Source organism: Ipomoea triloba, chromosome 10, assembly GCF_003576645.1.
Source record: "Ipomoea triloba cultivar NCNSP0323 chromosome 10, ASM357664v1".
Classification (NCBI taxonomy): domain Eukaryota; kingdom Viridiplantae; phylum Streptophyta; class Magnoliopsida; order Solanales; family Convolvulaceae; genus Ipomoea; species Ipomoea triloba.
The window spans coordinates 23,569,927-23,595,172 of NC_044925.1; the positions used below are offsets into that span (position 1 = coordinate 23,569,927).

The window sequence follows — 25,246 nt, forward strand, 5'->3', positions numbered from 1 at the left end:
ACAAAGTAAATGGCTAGGGCTTTGAATTTGTACCGGATACAAAATTAACATTGTTTCTACATTTTTTTTACTTTGAGTTTATATAAAAGGTACGGTACGGTGTGGAACCTTAATGCCAAGAATAAAGATTGTTAAATTTACCTACAAAAAATCAACGATGAAATTAATGATTGCAGAGATTTTAGTGTCGGTGAAAATGCAGTGGACTCCTGTGCGTATGCGTATAAACCCCGACACTATCAGTTTGACAGTTTCCAGTTTCCAGCTGGAAGCCAAGTATGGCGTTTTCATGCCAAGACGATTCCATGCATATAATCACCAGACCTTTAACTTCTCTTACAATATATAAAGCCCAAGAATGCGAGTATGTATCGCCTTAATTGCAGTGAAAACAAGGCGGCATGGATCGATTGCAGACCTTGAAACTGGAGCGCACCCTTTCAATCCAGTCATGTTTCCCGCAATGGGCTTCCAGTGCCTCTTCGACGGCTAGCAGTAACATAGGAACCCCAAGATCAACGGCTGCAGAACATTTTATTTCACTTCAGCTGAGTAGCCGCCACGATCAAGTCGAGGTTGCTGCTGCTGCGGCGTCGTTTAATACCTTCAAACACCAGGTTGTCAGCCCCGCCGCTGCTCCACAGACACTCTCTGCTTGTTTTCCTAGATCGCAAAGTAAGGCTACTCTTCGTTTCCTTAACAAATCAATCACTTGCACCCTTTTTTTCGTCTGGTTGAAAATTTTGGCTATTGAGGCATTTCTTCGAGCAGGTTAAAGGCGTGGCCCGCGTGGGTTTGAATTTTTCAAAATGGTTAATGACGAATGATAGTTGATTCTTAAGGTGTAATATGAAGTTGGAGAAGAATAAATTTCACTTTTGTCCTGAGTATTATACATGAATCACATTTGATCGTTGACTATTAAAATTTTTTAATTAAGTATATGACTTGTGTAATTTGTATCACATTTTGTCCTGTCATCTAATTTCTCAGCCAACTATTCTCAGAGTGCTCCTTCCGAAAGTGATCCGGTTTCGGAAGGAGCATTGCATTTGCTTCTTCCAAAAGGAGCACTTCCAACAATAGTTGGTTGAGAAATTGGACTACAAAATCAAATATGATACAAATTATATAGTCATTCACCTAATTAAAAAATTTTAATAGTTAAAGACCAAATGTGATTCATGTATAATAGTCAGTAAACTAAAAGTGAAATTTATTCAGTTGAGAAAATGAAAAAGAAAAAAAGTTTGTAAGGTTGCTTTGCACAATGTACATGTAAACTCTAGCTAGTAAAAGACTATAAAGAGGATAAGAGGTAAACCAACCTATAGTTGACTGGCTCAAACCAAGAATTTAATGCTAATAGGCTATTCTTACTAGGAGTTAAACTTGGAACTTTGTAGCTACCAAGCTAACAAGTTGACTAACTTAGCTGTGGGTTGTCTCCAATATATGCATATCTTTGGTTTATTTATGATTTATTCATGTTATTTTTCAGGAACAAAATCTACAAATCTTGCCATTTACATTCCTCTATGCCAAGCTGCACTCAAGGGTGATTGGCAGAAGGCTAAAGAATTTATCAGTCTGCATCCAGATGCAATAACTGCCAGGATCTCCAAAGGGTGGGAAACAGCTCTTCATATTGCTGCTGGAGCTAACCGCATTCACTTTGTGGAAGAGTTGGTAAATCTTATGGATCCATTGGACTTGGAATTGAAAAACAAGTATGATAATACCGCGCTTTGTTTTGCTGCTGCATCTGGAATAAAAAGAATCGCGGAGATTATGGTAACAAAGAACGCAAATTTGCCAGTGGTGAGGGGCAGCAAGGGGGTGACACCTCTTCACATGGCTGCATTGTTAGGTCACAGGGAGATGGCGTGGTATCTTTATGCTGTTACTGATCATCGGTGTCTCAGTAGAGAGGATTATGTTGGACTTCTTATTGCAACTATCAATTCTGATCTGTTTGGTGAGAAGGCACTAATGTATACTTTGTTTGTTTGAGGACTTTGCTTCAATATAAAATGCTTAATGAATTTGTTCCATTTCCAACAGATGTCACCCTGGATATACTTCAGCACAAGCCTGAACTGGCAATTGAACGCGATCCAAATGGGGAGACAGTACTCCATATCTTAGCAAGAAAGCCGTTGGCATTTTCTGGTGAACATGGGCTTGGACTCTTGCAGAAATGGATATACAGAAGTAAGTTTCTCTACTTCATCTCGAGATTATATATATTCTTGCAGATTAATAGCAATACGATAATCTAAGTTACTGGACAGCGAAATTAATCTCTATCTGTTGTGTTTGTTAGCTATTGATAAAGTTAGGAGTAAGGCAAATAGGCGCCTGACTGATCTTCATAAGAAAATGAGCACAGTTTAGTCAGGGAATGGTTATTGGTTTAACTGATATTTGGATCCAAGAATAATGCCAATTTTAACAGGTATCTGTGTTCATCCTCGGAGCAGATTCATCCACAGCTCTGATGAGTCTGATCCCAATTACAAAAAATACACCAAAGGTAGTTTTGAACATATTACACTGTTGAGATTTCGTGTAACAGTTATCTACTCAAAATTGACTGTAGAATTTTGAAACTGCAGTTCATCCATTCATTGCTAGACTACATGGGTATCTACAACAATTACCTGGTAAGTAACACAGAATATGGTCCTGATTTTAATCCTCTGCATATTTGTCAATCGAGCGATTATTTAATCTTTTTTTTTTGGTAACATTAGGAGTGGCAGATATGAAGAAAAGAAAGCTAATGTGCATGGAAGCACTTGAGTTGTTTAAGTGTTCATGGGAACAGGTGCTTTTGTTGAACTGCTCACAAATTGGGAACTTGCTCAAAAGTCCTTTCAATCCATTGTTTGTTGCAGCTGAATTAGGAAACATTCAGTTTGTTCTCCATCTTATTCGCTCTTATCCTGATCTGATATGGAAGGTGAATGAGCAAAGCCAAAGTGTTTTCCACATTGCTGTCATTCATCGCCAGGAAAAGGTCTTCAGGCTCATCTACAGCATAGGAGCACACAAGGATCTAATCGCCTCATATCAAAGTAGTGACAATGAGAACATGTTACACTTTGCTGCAAAAATCGCCCCTTCAAATCGACTCAACATTGTCTCGGGGGCTGCACTTCAGATGCAACGCGAGTTGCTGTGGTTTAAGGTGATCCATCTTAACTAAAAGTTTAAGCTGATAGTGAGACTGAACGTTTATTTCTGTATTATGCTCAAAAGTCAAATGTATAAATTTATAGGAAGTGGAGAAAATTGTGCAGCCATCATACAGGGAGATGAAAGATTCAGGAGGGCAAACACCGCAGATGCTGTTCACCGAGCAACACAAAAATCTAGTGAAACAAGGAGAAAAATGGATGAAGGGCACTGCATCATCATGCATGCTTGTTGCTACCCTGATTACAACAATCATGTTTGCAGCAATCCTAACAGTTCCAGGAGGGGACAACAACGGGACAGGGAACCCGATTTTCCTCCAAGACAAGTTGTTCGTTATTTTTGCAGTATCAGACGCCATCGCCCTATTTTCTTCCGTCACTTCTACACTGATGTTCTTGTCCATCCTAACGTCGCGCTATGCAGAAGAAGATTTCGTGAGTACGTTGCCAAAGAGGTTGGGTTTCGGGCTTGCAACGCTCTTCCTCTCGATAACAGCAATGCTGGTAGCATTTAGTTCGAGCTTTTCGATTGTACTAAGGGGGCAGTTAGCATGGATTGTGTTGCCAGTGGAATTAGTTGCCAGCCTTCCTGTAACATTGTTTGCATTTCTGCAATTTCCCCTGTTGGCTGATACCATTCATTCCACTTATGGATCAGGGATGTTCACTCTTAGACAAAAGGATATGCTATACTAATATCAAATTAAATATTTGTAACAATTATAATTTTCAACCTACTCAAATATAACCCAGATTTCTTAAGTTTGCCGCACACAAATTATTTAAAAGATTACAACATACGGGTTGTTATGTCATGGACCCGGGTCTATATTTACAATTTTAGAACTCTATGTTCACAATTATAGAACTCTATATTCACATTTTTATAATTTTATATTCAATAGTATAACACAATTTTTGAATCTATATAACAAAATTGTGAATATAGAGCTCAAAAATTGTGAATATTGAGCAATGTAATTTTGTATATTGAGATCTAAAAATTGTGAATATAGAGCTTAAAATTGTGAACATAGAATTCTAAAATTGTGAGTTCTAAAATTGTGAATATGCACCCGGATTCACCTTGGTCCATAGCATAAATTTCCACAACATACTCCATAGCATTATTATTAATTTTTTTTAAAAAATAATGTATGGAAATATTTACTAAAAGTTCAAAATTAAACATGATGGAGCCTTGGGCCAATTTTTATTGGTGGAGTCTTAGCAGTTAGCATAACTGCCTAAGAAGGGGTCATCTTTATTGGTGGGCCGGGTTTTGGCTAAGAAGAATAAAGGTTTTGAGGGACTAGGGATAGAAAAAGCATGGTGGCCTGGCCTAAGAGGAAGAAGAATAAAGGTTTTTTTTTTGAAAACAGAAGAATAAAGGTTTTGATGGATTAAGATAGAAAAAGCATGGTGGCCTGAGAGAAAGAACAATAAAGGTTTTGATGTATATATTAGGATAGAAAAAGCATGGTGGCAGTGTAGTTTCGACATCTTTCTCAAGTGTTTCACGATGTTCTATTGTTCTACATTGACATTTTTAATAATGAGTTTTAAATGTAGCTACGTAAGATAATGATCTAATTACTATTAGCATATTATTATCAGCATAAAAGCATATATTACTCCTTTAGGTGTTCTGCTCGAGATATTTTTAGTTCAACTAGTACTGATGAATAAAAACTTATAAAAACTTCTCAAAAGAAAAAAAAATCTACTACTAAGGATGCTCTTAGTTACTTAAAAAGAAAATCTAACCTTTACAAAAATGAAAAAAAAAATAGTATAACCTTACTTTCTAAGTGCCTATCCTAAATTGGTAAAGGCGATAAATTGTAAAGTGTAATTCATTTATAGTCTCCAAATGTTGATACATCTAACCCACAAAACAAGCTAAATAACACTTTGTTGCGACTAACAAAGTAAAGTTTATAAATTTATTTTGAGTGTCTGAATTAACTAGTTGAGCTATATATATAAAATTAGGTTCAAATGAGAACCTTATGTAACCTGTATATTATTGTGCAGAGTTGATCTTGCTCGACCTTGTGGTTTTATAATATTTTAACCTAGTAAATATATATATATATATATATATATATATATATATATATATATAAATCACTCCACCACTGCACCTTGATTGTACAACTGCACTGGAGGCCGTTCAATTTCAAATCTCAACGATGTCACTACTATGTATAGATATTCATAGGTTCGCACTCAAGCAGTGGTTTTGATTTTTACTTGAGCCTGACCCTATATTTTCTTGAAGGGTACATACAACGGTCTTTCCAAAAAAAAAAAAAAAAAGAAGGGTAGGGCGAAGTGGGAAAGGAATAAGGACGGAAGAAGTTGATAGAAGTGTGGATGTTGAGTTTGGAGTTTCCAGGGAGCCAAGAATGGCGTTTTCAAGGAAGGTTATGAGAAGCTTCAATTCAATTCCATGCAGCGCGTCAGATGTCAATGGACCTATTGACTTCAGTTACCATAAATTAAATATAATGAACCCATCCAGGTAGCTATCTATACTAGGAATCTGGACGATATTGTCTAGGAGCTACCTAGCTAGCGTCGAATTGGAAAGAAGGCGGCCGGCATGGATATTGGTTTGCAGACAACGTTGAAACTTGAACGCACCCTTTCAATACAATCTTGTTTTCCTCTAAGAACCTCAACCCCAACATCTAATGAAAGCAGCGAAGTGTACACCTTATTCTCAACGGCGGATCAGCATGTTATTTCACTCCAACAGACTACCCACCATGTCCGCACGCAACCCAAAGCCGCAGCAGCGCCGCTGCCGCCGCCGCCGCCGTCATCCAATTCCCTCCAAGACCAGGCTGCCAGCCCCGTCGCCGCTTCTTTTCCTAGACCGAGTAACCATCATTTCCCCCCCTTCATTTTTTGTCATCCTTTTGAGATATATATGAAATTTTTTTTATTTATATCCCAACCATGTTTTCATCAGTTAACTTAGTAACTACAAAGTTATATTCTCGACTGGAAACAATAACCTATATGGCTATATTAGGCATTAGCCTTCTTTAGTTTCAGCAGGTTCTCCTCTATGTCTCATATTACAAATATAATGGGTCAGACCCTGCCATTTAGTACATATGTATATGTATATACACATGTTTAGTACTTAGTATATTATATATAAATACGACCCTCTCTATTTGTGTATTTTGCATAATTTTTAAGAAAAAATAGATTAGGTGGAGGAGATATGAGAGAGTATGAAGTGAGAGAAATTTAAGAAGTCCTGCAAATTTGAGTGGCGCGCAACTAATTCGTTTTATTTTATTTTATTTTTTTATTACAGTTTTTGATTTTTTTTTTTCCATTTTTCATCAGCTTCCATTTTGTTGACACATATTGCATAATTATAAGGGCCGGATTTTAGGGCGTGCAAGATGTGCAACCGCATAGGATCCAAAATTTTGAGGGCCCCTAGTCCAACCCTGATTTAATAGTTAGGATATGTATTTGAGATTATATTGACCCAAAATTAAGTTTTTTGCATTTTTCTCTTTGCAAATTTTTTTCAATTCGCAGTTTATTTATATTTGGTAAATAAAGAAACCAGCCCTGATAACCATACTTTCTACCATTGTTTATCTTTTATTGCTCTAGTTAATTTTAACATCCTCAGCTCATTACCAACCTAGTTAGGCTAATAGTCCACTAGGGTCATAAGGTAGGATTTACCGGCACACAGTACCTAGGGTGGTGGCTGCCGGGAAAAAATAAAATCTTTGGTTTATGGTTTATTCTTGTTAATTGTGTTCAGGGACACAGTCTGCAAACCTTGCCATGTACATTCCACTATACCAAGCTGCGCTCAAGGGTGATTGGGAGAAAGCTAATGAATTCATCAGTCAGCACCCAGATGCTGTAACTGCCAAGATCTCCAAAGGGTGGGAAACAGCTCTTCACATTGCTGCTGGAGCCAACCACATTCACTTTGTGGAACAGTTGGTGGGGCTTATGGATCCAATGGACTTGGCATTGAGAAACAAGCATGATAACACAGCCCTTTGCTTCGCCGCTGCGTCTGGAATAACACGAATCGCGGAGACTATGGTGACAAAGAACACGGATTTGCCAGTGGTGAGGGGCAGCAAGGGAGTCACACCTCTTCACATGGCTGCATTGTTAGGCCACAGGGAGATGGTGTGGTATCTTTATTCTGTTACTGATAGTCGGTGTCTCAGTAAAGAGGATTATGTTGGCCTTCTTATTGCCACCATCAATTCTGATCTGTTTGGTGAGAAGACTACACTGGATCAGTATATAATTGTTGAGCATATATAATATATAAACATAAATGTGCAATTCAACTATCAGTTTAGTCTTTTAGTTGAGATGGAGCACCAAAACGTGCTGTAAATTTGTTACGTTTTGAACAGATGTCAGTCTGCATATTCTGATGCAGAAGCCTGCGCTGGCGATTGAGCGCGATCCAAATGGGGAGACAGTACTCCATATCTTAGCAAGAAAGCCCTCAGCATTTTCTGGCAAACATGGGCTTGGATTCTGGCAGAAGTGGATGTACAGAAGTAAGTTTCTGCACTTCATTTCAAGATATGATATTCTTGCAAATTAAGAAGCTATAATGATGGTGTTTGATTACTGCTTGAGCATTAGGAAGACAATTTCAATCCCTCTCATGAATATCTAATAGAATCCACTCTGTTTGGATCGTATTTTATTGGATTAAAGTGGATTGTAGGTCTTAAAAAAGTGAATTTCATGTTCGCCAGGTTAAATGATTGTTTTATATACAAAACATGCATAGAATCCAACCCGAACCACCATATATATAGCAAAATAATTATTGCTATGTAGTTAATTCTAAAAGTTTTTATAATAGTAGTTAACATTTTACTATTTTTAGTTCTAAACTAATAAATTCATTTGAAAAAAAATTAATAGTTTAGTAATTTTATTTGAATATTTTATGTTTTAATATAATTATTGAATTTTATTATTTTATTATGGGTAAATAATTTAAAAATTATTATTAGTTTTTTAATAAAATAATAAGAGGTGGAATCATTTAATATGCTACCCACATTAAATGAGATGTAGGGTGAATTTTGAAAAACTTCACACACTACGTGTGTCGGGGTTAGCAAAGAAAGTATAAAGTGAGTGGGATGGTGGTTGTAGCCATCCTGATTCATTGCAGTCCCTATTGAGCATAATCCATAATCCACATCAAGTTACTTATGGATAGAGTTTTTTATACTTTTGATCCTATGATTTTAGAGTCTCCGTAACTTGAGTTCACAACTTTTATTTCCGATATGAGTAGTGTTGAACTTTGATTTTTTTTTTTTTTTATTTCTCCTGATTTGGTCCTTCCGACTACATGCCCCATAAAAACTCACCGGAATCTATAAACTATCATGCCATTAAAAATAAATTGTCTTGCCATTAAGAGTAAAAATGTCTTTTGACAAAGCTCCACCTCTCGATCAAACTGACAAGCTAACCATCCACCTTACATGGAGACAAGGGTAGCTCCACTTCTCAGTCAAACTTAGAAGTCAATCATAAGGTGGAAGAATTCTGAGAAGTGGAGCTTTGTCAAAAGACATTTTTATCTTTAATGGCACGACAATTTATAGATTCCCGCGAGTTTTCATCGGGCATGTGGTCGGAAGGACCAAATTTGGAAAAAAAATAATAATAATAAAGTTCCAGCATTATTATGTTGTAGTCATCAAAGCCTTCCCTTTATACGAGAGGTGGTGGGTTCGAGCCTCAGTGCAGGCAATAATGACTCTTGTGGTTCAATAGGTTGAGAAAGTAGTTATGAACAAATACTGCATTGTAATAGAGTTAGTAGTATTTAAAAAAAAAATGTTGGGAATGAAAGTTGTAAACCCAAGTTGACGGAGATCCTATAGTCATAGGAGCAAAAGTGGAAAAAACTCCTTATGAATAACTATCAAGTTAGGACATCTACATCAGTGGAGAATGGGTGGTTCCTGGTACAATGCTTAGCCTAGTTGGAAGAAAGAGAGTGTAGGAGAGAGAGGAGGAGGGAAGCTTCAGTTAATTCAAGATATTGGAACAGTGAAAGGTTTTCCGAAAATCGAAGAAACGCTGCACAGGCGCCCCCTCTAGGCGCGTTAGGCGCGCCTAACAGACTTTTTTTAATTTATTTTTATTTTTTTGTTTTCTAAATTTGATTTGTTTTTTTTTCTTCTTCTCATCTCACTTTCTCTTTCCTAATCACACTTACAAAAACTTCTCAATAACAAAAACTCCCTTGATAAGGATGCTCTATTTACAGGTATCTCTGTTCATCCTCAGAGCAGATTCAGTCGCAGTTCCCATGACAAGAAGTACACAGAAGGTAGGTTTGAACGTATTACAGTTTTGAGATTTCATGTAACAGTTATGATATATTCTTGAAGCTGTAGTACTCAAAATTGACCATAGAATTGTTTTGGAAATGCAGTTCATCCATTCCATGCTAGACTACTTGGGTATCTGCAAGAATTATTTGGTACAAAACACATAATATGGTCCAGATTTTCCTCTAATCCTCTGCAACTCTAACAGTAATTAACAGCAAAATGACTGTTTCATCTCTTTTCTACCATTAGGAGTGGCAGATATGAAGAAAAGAAAGCTAATGTGCATGGAAGCACTTGAGTTGTTTAAGTGTTCATGGGAACAGGTGCTTTTGTTGAACTGCTCACAAATTGGGAACTTGCTCAAAAGTCCTTTCAATCCATTGTTTGTTGCAGCTGAATTAGGCAACATTCAGTTTGTTCTCCATCTTATTCGCTCTTATCCTGATCTGATATGGAAGGTGAATGAGCAAAGCCAAAGTGTTTTCCACATTGCTGTCGTTCACCGCCAAGAAAGTATCTTTAGACTCATCTACAGCATAGGAGCACACAAGGATCTAATCGCCTCGTATCAAAGTGCTGACAATGAGAACATGTTACACTTGGCTGCAAAAATCGCCCCTTCAAATCGACTCAACATTGTCTCAGGGGCTGCACTCCAAATGCAACGCGAGTTGCTGTGGTTTAAGGTGATCCATCTTAATTAAAAGCTTAAGTTGATAGTTGGACTGAAAGTTTATTACTGGATTATGCTCAACAGTCAAATGTTTAAATTTATAGGAAGTGGAGAAAATTGTGCAGCCATCATACAGGGAGATGAAAGATTCAAGAGGGCAAACACCACAGATGCTGTTCACTGAGCAACACAAAAGTTTAGTGAAACAAGGAGAAAAGTGGATGAAGGACACTGCATCATCATGCATGCTTGTTGCTACCCTGATTACAACAATCATGTTTGCAGCAATCCTAACAGTTCCAGGAGGGGATAACAACGGGACAGGGAACCCGATTTTCCTCCAAGACAAGTTGTTCGTTATTTTTGCAGTATCAGACGCCATCGCCCTGTTTTCTTCGGTCACTTCTATACTGATGTTCTTGTCCATCCTAACGTCGCGCTATGCAGAAGAAGATCTCGTGAGTACGTTGCCAAAGAGGTTGGTTTTGGGGCTTGCAACGCTCTTCCTCTCCATAACAGCAATGCTGGTGGCATTTGGCTCGAGCTTTTCGATTGTACTAAGGAGACAGTTAGCATGGGTTGTGTTGCCAGTGGAATTAGTTGCCTGCCTTCCTGTAACATTGTTTGCATTTCTGCAATTTCCCCTGTTGGCTGATACCATTCGTTCTACTTATGGATCAGGGATGTTCACTCTTAGACAAAAGGATATGCTATACTAATATATATAATATAATTGTGTATGTAATCTTCATGTTACAACCTTTTTCTTCTCTTTTACCCTCCAAATTATACCATGGACCAGGGCTACCTTGCATTGTAGTTGATATATTCTGTATTTGCAATTAATAGTTTATGTACCTGTAGCTATCATATTATTTGAAGGTACGGAATTTTTATTTCAGGGTTCGCAATGTAATATGAAACCTGGTCTATGGTATAACAATTGCAGGATCCTAGATAGAGCCTAGAGGAAAACCGCCACTCGTGCAATCAGCTATACAGGTCTTCAGTGGAATTCGAACATTCACACTGTCGCCTCCAATCATAACAACGAACCAACTAGACTAAGCCCGAGACACCACTCTATTTACTTTAGGCTATTCTTGATAACACAATTCAAACTACACACCACAAATTAAACAAAGAAATTAGCACTGTAATATAATTCATGGATAGTCTAACTATTAAGGGAAATAGAACCTGTAAAAACTGTAATTCTTATCCAAACATCCCAACAGTCTAAACTGCAAGCATGCGGGTTTCCTGCGTGCCGCGTTGTTGCGTCAGCACCGCCTGTTCTGTACACCCCACTGAGGTAAGCGCCGCCGTGCCCCCTTCCCCTTTTCTGTTCTCTCTGTTTCTGCTTTGTTGATACACAATTATACTCTTTTTCAGAAGAGAAATGTGGGTGAAGGAGGAGAGAACCCAAATCTCCAAACACCGAAGAGATCGAGACAATTGAACCTGCTGAAGAGCTTAGCTCCACCTCTGATGGCCGCCCTCGTTGCCTTTAATCCTCTTTTTACTCCCCCAGGTAACAATTTTGTGTCCCATTGCCAATTTACCAGTGAAGAAAAGACATTGTTTTGTTGCATTTTCAATTCCGCATTGTGCTTCATTTGGGATGCTCATGCTTGGTTAGAGAAGCATAAATGAGGGAAGGAAATAAAGGAATGGGGAACATTTTAGAATGGATGAACAGCGATGTAATCCAATGGGAATAGTAGGTATTTTAGGATGGTTGAAGTTTGAATTTCTTATTCTCATGATGCTGCTACATTCAGTTGAAGGAAATTGTGCTCCTCTATTATTAGCAACACATTATTAGCAAATGTGTTGCCTGGAATAACTTCAACCACCTTGTAACCCTAGACTGCAAATGACAGTTGACCAGTTCAAATGAAGAAGGCCAACAGACTGTTCTTGTTGGGAGTCATACCAAGTCAATAGCTTGACCAACTTGCTTGGGTTACTCCCATCAAATGCTCATTTAGTTTAGGAGAAGTAGGGAATTGTATTCATGTGATGAAGAAACGTTTTGCTCCATCAACTCTGTCGAATGGCTCTGATCTTGGCTTGTCAGTAATCTTGGCTTTGAACTTGAGCTGAAGGAGCACTGTGGTTGGAAGGTCGTGTGCCCCATCTCTAGAGGAAAAGTTCATTGGTTATTTCATTTTGTGACAACCAAACTTTTCTAGGGACAAACCGTCAAACCCACAATATGTTGAAGAATTTTGCCTTTCCTTCACGGAGTGCTTATGTTACCATTCTTTTTCAGTTTGTATGATTGCTGTTATCTTAGTCTGAATTCCACGATTGTTTTCTTGTTTCTTCCTTCTACCCAGTGTCACTTGGACAGACAATAGATGTACAAAAAGGAGCCTCGTTGTTCAATCGAGCTTGCATAGGGTGTCATACTGCCGGTGGAAATATAATACAACCAGTCAGTCTACCCTATAACTTGAAAGAACCGCAACAATTGCTTCTAAGCATCTTAAACTAACCTTAAGTACCTTTTCTTTGCTTGACCTGTCAGGGTGCAACACTCTTCTTGAAGGACCTTCAGAGGTAATTACTGTAAGGTCAACATTTCGACTGTGGATTTTACCTCGTTTTATTGATTAACAAAATGCTATACAGTCGGTTTGCTAGTCTGCTGTATAACATGGAAATCATCATTGTCTGATTGCTGATTTCTTACACAGAAATGGAGTAGATACAGAGGAGGAAATATACCGAGTAACTTACTATGGAAAAGGGAGAATGCCAGTGAGTACGTTTGATGCGTAAAGCAATGCCTGCAATGGATCTAACTCCAAAGCGGTGAATATAATAGTTGTCTATTTTCACAGGGCTTTGGTGAGGAATGCACGCCAAGAGGCCAATGTACTTTTGGTCCAAGGTTACAGGAAGACGAGATTAAATTGCTAGCAGAGTTTGTGAAGTCACAGGCTGATCAAGGCTGGCCCGACGGAGAAAGTGGTGGCAACTGAAAAACCTTATCTCCGTTAGTTCTATGGAGAAACAGAAACACATCAACTTGCAAAAGGTAACTTCTCGTCATCTTAGCTCCCGCTCAAAAAAAAAAATTTTATTGGTGGTTTTAAGGAATTGGAGAGATGTGAAACATGAACATCTAGTAATTTTAGCAACTGCTTCAGTCAAACTAATGGCCAAGAGTCATGTTTGTACGATTAAAATCTCTCGAGACACTAGCTAGTTATCGGGATGTTAGCAAACCATGCTCAGCATCGACTTGCAAAAGCATGTGTAAATATGTGCTTATTTTCAATAATACTGAATACAAAATGCATAAGTTTCTTTGCTACTTTTAGCAGGGCAGCTGCCGTTTTCTCGTATAGTGATTAACCTTTGAACAAAGGATTGCCATATATGAGCAATTTTATTAGGTGGAGATTTGTTAGGATCAAGCTTTTACCACAACGCCAAAAGCTATAGCTAGTAGTGAAGGCGTACTTTTATTTCCTTATACTGCCCCATTTTCGAGAGGCATGATGCTGGACTTGGCCCTTCAGACCTCTGCCCAACAAGCCCCCTAGCTACTTGATGTTAGACTTGGCCCTTTCATTAGCTTCCGCCCAACAAGGTTGAAACCATACACTTTATGTAACAATGGCATGGTTGAAAAAATCATTAGGCGCTCCTTGTGCGCTCGGGAGGCGCCTAGCGCCTAGGCGGGGATTAATCGGCGCCTACGCCCGTGTATTTTTTTATTTTTAAAAATTTTTTTTAAGTAATTTTAATTTTTTAAAGACTAATAATTATAAATTATATAATACTTTAATAGTTAATACTAAAATATTAAATATTAACCTTAAAAATATCTAGAGTTTGAACAATTTAAGGTTATTTCGCTCAAAACGATGTTGTTTTGAGTGTAATAACCCATTAAAAAAAAAAAGCATTAGCTAATCGGATGACTAGGCGGTCAGCGCCTAAGCAGTTTAGGCGTTGCTTAGGTGGCCTAGTCGGCCGGCTGCCTAGACCACCGATTAAGGTGACGCTAGGCGGTTGGCTGGCGCCTAGCACCTAGGCGGGGATTAATGGACGCCTAGGTAGGATTTTTGCAACACTGATTACAATGGTGACCTTCAGCATAACCGTGAAGAATCGGCAAATACACAAAAATTACTATTCTGACATTACCCTGATCTTAGCTTGTCATGAATTGCGTATGATTTTCATCGTAGAATTGTTGCTTGTGAACTCAGACTAGCCATTCTATTTCTATACTTGTGGTGTAAGTTGAGTTTATCTGCTGTTATAGTGGTGGCAAAACTGGGCACATGGTAGCATGCACATTCATCAATCAGCTTTGGCACATTCATATGCTGCTGTGAGGAAAGTCATATGTGCAGGTGTAGAATAAACTATGCATCCTTAAAAGTTGAAGCTATTATGGCAAAAAAAAAAAAAAAAAAAAAAAGTTGAAGCTGCTACTTTTAAGAGACTTGGTTTAGATATTGGCTTTGACTTTTAAAGTAGTGAGATTTGAACTTGATACTTTTAAGGAATAGAGGTATTCTGGTCAGTAAAATATTTTATATGATGTGATTAGTTGATTGTTGATCTCTTCATAAAATTACCTTTTGAAATTTAGTCTCAGTTCGCACCGAGCCGGTCCAATTAAAGAGCAAAGTGTTGGTCATATGTATCATTATTATTAGTTTATTACATTGGTCTTTTTATTGTATTTTATTATTATTACAAATAAAGAACCTTTTTAAAACCTAGCCATATCTTCCATCAAAAGCTTCCACACCTTCAATGTAGGGGTGGAAAAAATAAATTTTTGGAAAATATACCAAAGTGTTGGCAAAATTTTTAGAGAGAATAGATAGTTTCATAGGAGAGGAAAATTAAGTTTTTGGAGAAAAAAATATTTGCTCTATTCGCCGAGTGCAAGCTTTTTGAGATGCACACCCAATTACGAGTGAGAGAGAATTTCTATATTACACAATTTAAACATATTAAAAAGTTTAATTGTATGTATACTAGTGTACCTAAGCTCTCACTCAAAACTGAATGATTGTGATGCAAGCACATCAACTAATATTTGTCACAAAAAAAAAATCTGGGGATGTGATTGAATGGCAAAGGGACTCATCTATCTTTAACTAAAAAGGTCGCGGGTTCGATCCTTGGCATTAGGCCGGGTATGGAGGACAGGTCTTAGTCACTATGTTCGACGGTAAAAAATCTGGGTACACAAAAAAAAAATATTTGTCACAAAATTATATCATTTGAAATAACATTATTTGGCATAAATAGTGTTTCCGTTGCTAAAAAGTCTCAATTTAAAAAGTAGCCATATTTGGAAATTTAAAAAAAAAAAAAAAAAAACCATGGAGTGAATAATTAATCATAATTATATATCAAACAACAATTATTATGTCAATAATTACACATTTGATGAAGTTATGAGTTTAATCCCATCAACCGAGACACATGTCAACAAGTGATTGGAGAACCTATACCTAATTTCCCAAAAATCAACGTCGTTAGTCACTCTTGTCCCTTAATAATCCATTATTAATGGCTGAAAAAAAGAAGATGCTTAGTCATGGTCCATGGCCATTAATTAAATCAATAATTAAGGATATTAATTTTTTTTTAAATATCATTATATTTATGAAATTAATTAAAACATGTATCATGGCCAACACAAAAGCATATAATTACTGTACATGAAAGCACTTATGACTTAACCCTGACATTAAACCTAATTTGGACAGCTAATCTCTACCAAAAGACCTACAACTAACATAACAATTTGCTGAAATGAAAGACATGATTTCTTGATTATTTTCTTCAATTTCAGTACTTGTATTCTTCCATTTTGTACGATGAATAATTGATTAGGTATGTTTATAAACATTTTTTCAAAAAAAAAAAAAAACAACATAAATATATCTTTTAACTCGTTTGAAACAGTAATCTTTTATTTTATTAACTGAGTTACATTTATAGCATAGATTGATATGTTGAATAAGTTGACTATTAGTTATCTAGTAGTTGAATGAGTTTAATTTTAGAAAAAGTATTTTTAATATTCATTTATTCATATACAAATAGTTTGAAATCAATTTTTTGTAAATAATGTTAAATCAAAATAATAAACCAAGAAAAGTTATCAAATTAAATGAGATTGAATGAGTAATCAAATTTCATAGTTGTATTTTAAAAAGTTATCAACCAAACACTAACTATGATTTTGATTCTCATTTCTAGTGTGTAAACCTATGAACGAAACACACCCTAAATATTATTACTATATATCACTTCTAATTTCAATTGAGGTGGTCAAATGTTGTACATACACCTCATTATTCTTGGCAAATTATATGGTGGTCCATAGTCCACATTAAAAGATAAATCACTAATAAATATTTATTTTTTTTTCTTTTTTTTTTGAAAGCAAACAAAGCTTAATATTATTAAAGCAACACGATTAAAAAGTTTGGTGGGTCATCAGTCTACTCAAAGTGAGATAACTAAACCTCATTAGCTTTAGCATGGGAATAAGCAACTTGATTCTTGTCTCTGCGAATGTACTGGACCTCACAACCAACAACGGAAGGAACAAGAAGCCGACACGCATGAGTTATAGAGCCTACATAAGACAATTTGATTCCACCCTAACATGCGTCGTCAAGTCATGTTTTTTTATCAATGCGAGAGCCTCCCAAACCGCTAAGGCCTTCGCCAACAGAGGGGCTTGAATCACCGTCCCGCCATCTTAAACACACCTTGGTCAAAAAGAATAATAAAACCAACTAAAGGAATTAATCTGTTGTGATACCTGCTGGTAAGCATCCGAGCTACAACCCCTAAATAGTATAGATTCATGTTTAATATAGTATATATTCATTTTTAAATAGTATATTAAAAATATATTTGTAGTACACTAAAAATAAACATTTAAAAAATAAATTTTTAATACACTAAAAATTTCTAGTGAAGTTAAACCAAACATCTAATATATTGTGAAGATCTAGTAGATGTTTAGCAAAGGGCTTGCCAATAAGTGAAATTTAAAAATTAGAGCAAAGAACAATAATTAAGGAGAAGGGAAATGAGAGAAAATGTGTAAATTAAATTTTTTTTTTTTGTCTTCAAATTTGACAACTACGAAAATTAATGGATTGATGGAGGATCAATGAAGTAATTAGATTTTTATAGTCAATGAATTAATGTGATATAACTCAAAGTCAAGAACCAAATTGAGAGTTACCACATAATTGGAGGGATGATTTAAAAAATAAACATATATTTTTATCATTTTTTAAATACCAAAGCAAAAGGGGGAAATTAATTTCTTGACTTTGAAGTCAGGTATTAAGTGAATTAAAACCAAACCTGAATGATTCTTTAGTTAAGAGTCAAAAGTAGGACCAATATAGCAAAAAGAAATCATTGGTAGTCTATGTTTGAAATTTGAATGCTTCTTTTTTTCTTTTCCTAGGCAGAATTGAAGTAACAACAATTTCTTCATTAAAATTTAAGAAAAGGCTGCGTAAATGGCAACTTTGGAGGCTGCAAGAAATGCATGTAGTCATAAAATTTGAAAGCATGCATTTAGCACAATTTAATTTTGCACGCGTTAGTTCACTCATTTTCTTGTGAATGTGATCTCTAACCCGTGAGACGTTCCTGCCAAATTACGGCGTTGAATAAATAAAATATTAGTGGAATATTAGAATCAAAATTCCAATTAGACTGAGGTTTAGTAAAAATAGGGGTTTTATTTGTTTGGTATGATCATATTCAAATGAAAATTAGACTTTTCAGCCATGAGATCAAACTTGTAAATTTATATGATCCCCTAATTAATCTAAACTAATCAATGGTGACAAAATAAGTAACACAAATAGGAGGTCACATGTTTGAATCTTAGTGGGGGTATTGACTTTTTGTGTTCATTGTATTTCAATTGGTTGAGAAAACATGGATAAATAAATACTACATTCAGTAATACTCAAAAAATGGTAAAATTTTATCTTAATAATTAATTATTTATTTTAAGTTTTAAACAATCTTTTACTTTTTGTTTTGTTTTTTTTTAAGAGTAAATTCCCAAATTAAATTGGTCGCTTGACTAGCTATATACTGAAATGACGCATTTACCCTTTATTTTAACACCAAATTAACGAAACCCTAACAAAGGACTGATTTGAGTAGAAAGAAAAAAGACGAAGACGCAAATTAAAAAATGAGCATGCATAGTGAAGGGACCATTTTATAAATCAAAACTTTAAAGTAATTAATTAAATTGCTATTATACATTTAATCAAATTTACACACACAAAAGAAGAAGATCAGAAGGTAATCAGAAATGGATAGGTTCGAAACGAGTCGCATACACTTGGAGATGAGAAGAAAATGAAGATGTTGATCTTCTAATGAATTTGCAGCTAAGCAAGTAACTACAAAAGAATTATGTTGGACCACATACCAATGAATGTTGAGCATTATATATTATTTATCGTTGTTGTCCACTTTCAGGATAGAATTCGATTTGGTAGACAATGCTAGTAACTATAGATCCAATTTAATTAGTTTAGTCTAAGATTGATTGAATATATTTAAAGTTAACCATTAACTCTCATCAACCCCAATCTCGATGGCAAATTATTGTGTGAATTGTATAGTTGTACGGACTATGAATACAAAGTAAATTATTTTTGTATTGAATGTATATTATTTAATAGTATATAAAATAATGTTCGTATTTTGAGTACTCAAATAATAAATTAATAATATACTTTCAAATAATGCACTTTATGTACACAAATAATGTACTTTTAGTATATTAAGAATACACTTGTTATTTATAGTCCACACATGTATAGTATATGTCATGTTCAATGTAATAATATTTGAATCTGGATGATATCCACTAAATTTAAAGAAAATTATTATTATTATTATTTTAAATTTGTGGATATAATATAATACAGTAATGATGATTGGAGTGTTCATGAAATTATCACAATGAATTTAATCCACATTTTGACAATTAAACCAGTGGGACCTTAAAAAACATAAAACATAGAAAATAAATTTAAAGAATTAATCATAAATTTCAAATGTAAAATTATTATTTTTCTAAAAACAAAAAATTGTGGGCAACGTTAATCACAACAACTACCTCACCAACCTCTTGATCAATTGAAGATTATTGGAGTGATAGACCTAAATTACAAGGCAAAGCCATGTGACACTATCGATTGATCCAGCAATATATTAAGACAGAATAGAAGAAAATTAATCGAAAATTAATTTTCAAAAAATATTTAAATATTTTTTTTTGTGGTCCTTCCCTCCATTAGGGCTTGTCTACATGTCATTGTTTGTCAAGCAAAGACACAAGAACCGCCCAAAGCTAAAGACAAAAGGATGCCCTCATATGATTCCACCAACCTGTCCTTTATATACATACATACATATATACATCCCTATTACATTTATTTATATATATATATATAATATATGTATGTGCACATCATCTTTGAGTTGGATAGGGTGAAAAGGGATGTTGGTATAAAAAGAATATGCTTGCTTCCATAAGTTAAAATTCACCCTCAAAACATGAAATCTCCCGGCCCCATGACTCTCACACTATAATGTAATAGGATTGTAGAAAGGTAAATCGCGATAATTTAATGACTTTTAAGTATGAAGACCAGTGTCGAGTGCCTAAAAAAAGTCCACCACATTTGGGTGAAACTCTCACATTACAACTGATGTCAAAATTCAATCCTGAATGCTCGCTCTTAATCTACCACCCAAGTACTAATTGAGCTACCTGTGCAGCTCCATGAGCTAAAATTGTTCGCTTACAACTTAATTTTTAGTTATTACCTAGTAAATAATTAATAAAGTTTTAAGTTCTATCTTGATTCCATATACATATTATTGGTCTGCATAAATAATAATACTCTTGTCAAAAATTATTGTCAAGGTAGTATAAACTTGTTATGTTAAGAATGCATGCATTAATTGGATCTTTTAGGATCAAATTAAAGCGTGCAAAAGCACAATTTATTTCCTTATACTTGTATAGCAAGTAGCTGATTTGGGCCTTCCAACACTTGTCAGCTAGCCTTCAATGGCAAATTATACCATGGACCAGGTCTACCTTGCATTGTGAACCTAGTCTAAAAATAACCTTCAAATTCTATTCACACATTCTATGTATTTGAAAGTTTCTGTACCTGTAGCTATTATATTATGTGTTAGCAATTATCAAGTTATTTGTTTACATGTACAAAAACTGTTAATTGTAAGTACAGAATGTGCTAACTGAATGTATATAATTTTTGTATTAGAGTTCACAATGCCATATGAACCCTGGTCGATTGTATAACAATTGGCCTTCAACTACATAACATGTCTAGTTACGAATCCACGCGATAACTAACGATGTTTGCCCAACAAGATATAGATATATATATCATCTCACCAATATATATAATTAAGTAAAGATGTATATGGGAGGGAGGATTAAGGAGTTAAATTAGGTAATAGATAGGTTAGGGTCCACAAAAAGAAAGGGAAGCATGCGAGAAAGCAAAAGCCATTTTCATTGTCTTCTTAAAATTGCCAAGTTGCTGAAAACTACAATTAAGAATATGGATGGCAGTATGTTGGAGCTGCAACTTTTGTTTGTCTTCACCAACAACATTGCCCATGTGCCCCTACCCAATCACGCCCCCCTTAGCTTAGCTACCTTTCTATTATATTCCTTCTTTACTACTCAATCAATTCTATCTTAACCTATACTACCTACTTCCATTTCTCCCTCTTCCCTACCTTAGCTTTACATTACATACAACATACATTCATATAATAATAAACCCTATGAAAAGTAACATATACTATATAATATCATGTGACTTATCTTTTGAAATTTATTAGTTTTAACTTCAAACTTGACCGTTCCTGTATTGAGATAGAACTGGTGGAGGATATAAATCACGAAATGTGTCTTAATTAGTCTACAATTCCAAGAAATGTTTCTCAATTAGTCTGATCTACAGCTCTCCAAGTGCTTAGCTTGTATACTAGTGCTCACATCAAAGTCAACAAAGTCGTCAAATCTATATATACCTCTATTTATCTGTTCATAACTACTTTCTCAACCTACTGAAGCACAAAGAGTCAATACCGCTCACACTGAGAGGCCCGAACCCATAATCTCCCATACGGGAGAGTCTCTCCGTATCACTAGACCACAAGGTTATTGACAACATGTAGTACTTAAAAAAATCAACTTATAATTAATACACTAAAAATGAACATACAATATACTAAAATTGAACTTGTATTACATTAAAAATGAACATAACAATATATTAAGAACGTGTATTAGTGGCTAACCTTACCATATAAATTATTGTCCACAGTATAGTTTGTGGGGATAGATGCAGTAGCATTCCTTTCAATTCTTAAAATGGGTGATGCGAATGAGCAGTTGGAAATAAATTAAAGAATGTAAGGTCAAATCTGTTGCCAAATTGCATAGGACTAAATTGAGATGTCTGCAACACATTACATATATATGGTGGTCCAAAGCTAAAAACTCACTCAGATCTGCCACATTCGACCAGCTCAAGCCACTTTATGTTCATTTCATGTGGACCAACCACGTTAAGTCACCAACCTTGCTTGTAATTACTATAGCCCAACAATACAGCAAAATATTAAGCTACTGCTATATTGTGGTCCCTTTTTCTCACTTTTCCTTTTCTCGTTTTTATAAGTCACATATTAATATATTAACATATACTATAATATTATAAAGCTTTTATATCCATATATTTTTTTAAAAAATTTCATTGGTATACCTATTCCTGTACTGTACTAATCGATTCTTGCTTATACATTCATCTTCAAACATCATAATAGTGAACGGATTTAACACGTATGTGTCAATTTTATGGGATTAAGGCATGCTCATATCCTTAGTTTTTTTTTTTTTTTTTTTAATTTTTTAATAATACAGATTCATAAAACAAACAAACTAAGGAACTCTTCTTTTAAGTTACTCTTTTGTTATTACTATATGAGCGTTTATTTGTAACTTAAAATAAATTATAAGTTCCTAAATAAATTCAGTCAACAGAATAAACCTTATTATGAATAATTAATTGATCCAATATAATTTTGATTTTGTCACATCATTAGTGGTCGGCCAATTCTTTCCTTCTGCATGCGCATGGTTTGAAGATTATTGAGGTCCCCTCGAACACAATCCAAGATATTACTTAGGAGGATAAGATCAGCGGCTATCGCAATAGAAGGTCCTGATCACTGGTCCCTAATCCTTTGTCTTCCCTTCGAGTCCTCCACTCCTCTTCTAATCGAAAAATACATAATTATTTTTATTTCAGTTTCAATTCATACAGATATTTTTTTTGGGTAATGAAGTTAGAAATATTATTAAATTTATATATAAAAAATAAAATAATGTGTCAATTGATGCGGTGTTGATTTCCAATGACTACTAAAAAAAAATATAGCTTTTGAGTTACATTGGTATTGTGGGGACAAAGACACTTGTCCCCACTGTACCCACCTTAGACTTTCTCCAAATTTATATTTTACTAAGTAATATATAAATAGACTTTTTTTTTTGTTGAGCAGAAAATTGGTATTAGTAGAGGTTGGAATTGGAGTAATGAAAAGATTGTTATGTTAATTTACACATTATAAAATATAATTTGCAAGGGGGAAAAAATTAAAGTGAGTGTGAATATAATAGGTGTAAGAAAAGGGCGGGGGAGACCCATCTATCTATCCATCCACTCCAACTTCCAATTCCCTCTATAAATTGATGTTGATGCCATGGAGATGGAGAAGAGAGGCGAGGGCGCATTTATGAATACTGGTACTGATATGATGATAATAGATGAGATGTGGAAAGTGTCACGAGCCTTATAAATTCCATCATTCTCTTCTCCGACCAAACCATGCATGGCTGGGCTGGTCTTGTCTGGTCTGGTCTCTTCTTCTCCTTCAATTCATTCATATACATCTTTCTCTACCTGCAAAACTTTCTCAGATGTGTGTTTGTCAGTCCACTGTATTGTACTGTTTGTTGGTTTTGAGAGGCTGAAGCTGCCAGCATGATCTGGTAAGATAGAACAAAATCTTGTTTTTCTTTTCCCCCCACTTTTTCTTTTATGGGGTTTTCATCTTTCTGCAGAAATATAATTCACCAATCTTTGGGGGTTTTCTGTTCTTCATTCTCCCCCCTTCTGTTTCTTTTTCTTTTTTTTTTTTTATTTTATTTTTTGAGATTTTTTGGTTGGTGGGTATTATGGGTTCTGTAGTTTAAGATTGGAGAGGGGGGAATTGAATCTATCATAGTGAATTTCATTAGGTTTTTTGAGATTTGGTTCCATCAGGTCATCTAGCAGCTTCAATCACTCACCAACAATATCCAAAATAAATTCTTAAAATTAAATAAATTGTGGAATTGAAGCTTGATTTCAATTCGCCTCATTCAGTCTTCCCTTGTGGTGGTCATCATATCAGATCAGGTAATTACTTCTTTACTTTTTTTTTATTATTATTATATTTAATAATGATTAAATTTGATGATTAATTCTCACTGCAACCTTGACAACTCTTATCTGGTTATCTGAAATTTGTGGATTCTCTGATAGATCTCTCAATGTTGGGTTGTTGATGAATTTCATTCCTAGTGAAGCAGCATCATTAATCCCCAGTAATGGCAGACAATTTCTCTATAAAGAAATGTCTCTATCTGTGCATAAAATTATTTTTATTATGTCATCCATCCATTATATATATTTATATTTCTTTTAATTTCCTTCTCATAAAAATGGATGTATCTATTTGTGTGTCTGTGTATGTGTATATATGAATATAATGTGTGAGATATATATGTAAAACCAAATTCCAGAACATGATATTGGCCGGCATGCCTGTTAAGCAATTAACAAATTCAAGTCCACACATACTATAAAACATGAGTATTAACAGGCATAATGTGCATAGTAGAATTTGATGAATATAATGTTAATGAATTGTATTTCATAAGATATTATACATGGATATTATAATGATAAGTGAAATATTGTTTTATATGTAACAAACATTATATTAATAATTAATAGTCATGTTACTGTTGTAAGATATAATAATAATAATAATAATAATAATAATAATAATAATAATAATAATAATAATAATGTAATTAATAAATATACACTTTCATTATTAATGCATATATGATGTGATACTAATTATGATATATTTAGCCGATGGTTGCTTGTGCCTCTAACATTAGGTCAGAGAGTTTGTTATGTTTTATGTTGGGCGAAAGCATGGAGAGTTGGGGACCTAGTCTAACATTTTGGAACTGGATGTTATGTAAATATAAATTATTAAGTTGTACGGGTATTCGTTATTAACTATAATTTTTGGCATAGTGATAAGTATTTGATTTTGACAATTGGTATTAGTGTTGTGCAAAGCTATTGGTACCAATGTTGGGCAAATCAATTGGTATATGTGTTGGACGGATGTCTAAAGGGCCAAAGTCTAGCATTTTGCTATCTAAACATTGTGTGGGTTGTTACGCAACTATAAAGAAATAAAGTTACGCATTCACTACTAATTATACTCTTTGTCATAATGATAAACGTACGTTTGATCTTGACACTTCGTTGTAGTGTTGGGCAGATTCCTGGAAGGTCAAGTTGAACATCTTGACATCAAAACGTGGCGTTTGGCTGTTGGCTACTAAGCAAGTATAAGAAAATAAAATTGTGTTTTCGCTATTAGTAATAAGCATTTGATTATTATATTTTAAATATTTTATCCTCCTTTATTTAGAGATTGATATTGTCATTAATTATTATAATTGCAATTAGGATTTAATGTTTATTGACTCTTCGTGCTTCAATAGGTTGAGAAAGTAGTTACAAACA

The 25,246-nt window shown here is 34.9% G+C and overlaps 3 protein-coding genes and 1 long non-coding RNA gene across 6 annotated transcripts; all 4 read left to right on the top strand.

Annotated features, from left to right (window-relative positions):
* Positions 1-240: 240 nt before the first annotated feature.
* Positions 241-3,965, top strand: LOC116031776. Of its 2 annotated transcripts, none has more exons than XM_031274082.1 (7): positions 241-675; positions 1,502-1,978; positions 2,065-2,214; positions 2,459-2,536; positions 2,619-2,666; positions 2,757-3,193; positions 3,306-3,965. In XM_031274082.1, exons 1-7 carry the CDS (start codon positions 402-404, stop codon positions 3,897-3,899), a joined length of 2,058 nt encoding a protein of 685 aa, XP_031129942.1. In that variant the 5' UTR covers positions 241-401; the 3' UTR covers positions 3,900-3,965. The 2 variants fall into 2 exon arrangements, with proteins under 2 accessions (XP_031129942.1, XP_031129941.1); XM_031274081.1 differs by having other exon boundaries at positions 247-675; positions 3,285-3,965.
* Positions 3,966-5,554: 1,589 nt separating this feature from the next.
* Positions 5,555-11,169, top strand: LOC116032842 (ankyrin repeat-containing protein At5g02620-like). The gene is made up of 7 exons (XM_031275569.1): positions 5,555-6,091; positions 7,009-7,485; positions 7,628-7,777; positions 9,523-9,585; positions 9,691-9,738; positions 9,839-10,275; positions 10,367-11,169. The coding sequence occupies exons 1-7, from the start codon at positions 5,812-5,814 to the stop codon at positions 10,979-10,981; spliced, it is 2,070 nt and encodes a 689-aa protein (XP_031131429.1). The 5' UTR covers positions 5,555-5,811; the 3' UTR covers positions 10,982-11,169.
* Positions 11,170-11,438: 269 nt separating this feature from the next.
* LOC116031955 (cytochrome c6, chloroplastic) lies at positions 11,439-14,909 on the top strand. Of its 2 annotated transcripts, XR_004100696.1 has the most exons (7): positions 11,439-11,577; positions 11,658-11,796; positions 12,608-12,705; positions 12,799-12,830; positions 12,968-13,031; positions 13,115-13,311; positions 14,551-14,909. XR_004100696.1 is itself a non-coding variant. In XM_031274331.1 (6 exons), the coding sequence occupies exons 1-6, from the start codon at positions 11,515-11,517 to the stop codon at positions 13,253-13,255; spliced, it is 537 nt and encodes a 178-aa protein (XP_031130191.1). In that variant the 5' UTR covers positions 11,439-11,514; the 3' UTR covers positions 13,256-13,590. The 2 variants fall into 2 exon arrangements, 1 of the variants encoding a protein (XP_031130191.1); XM_031274331.1 differs by lacking the exon at positions 14,551-14,909 and having other exon boundaries at positions 13,115-13,590.
* An 8,106-nt stretch (positions 14,910-23,015) lies between these two features.
* On the top strand, positions 23,016-25,246 carry LOC116032099. Its single transcript, XR_004100719.1, has 2 exons — positions 23,016-23,830; positions 24,989-25,246. It is a non-coding gene; the product is annotated as an uncharacterized LOC116032099 (long non-coding RNA).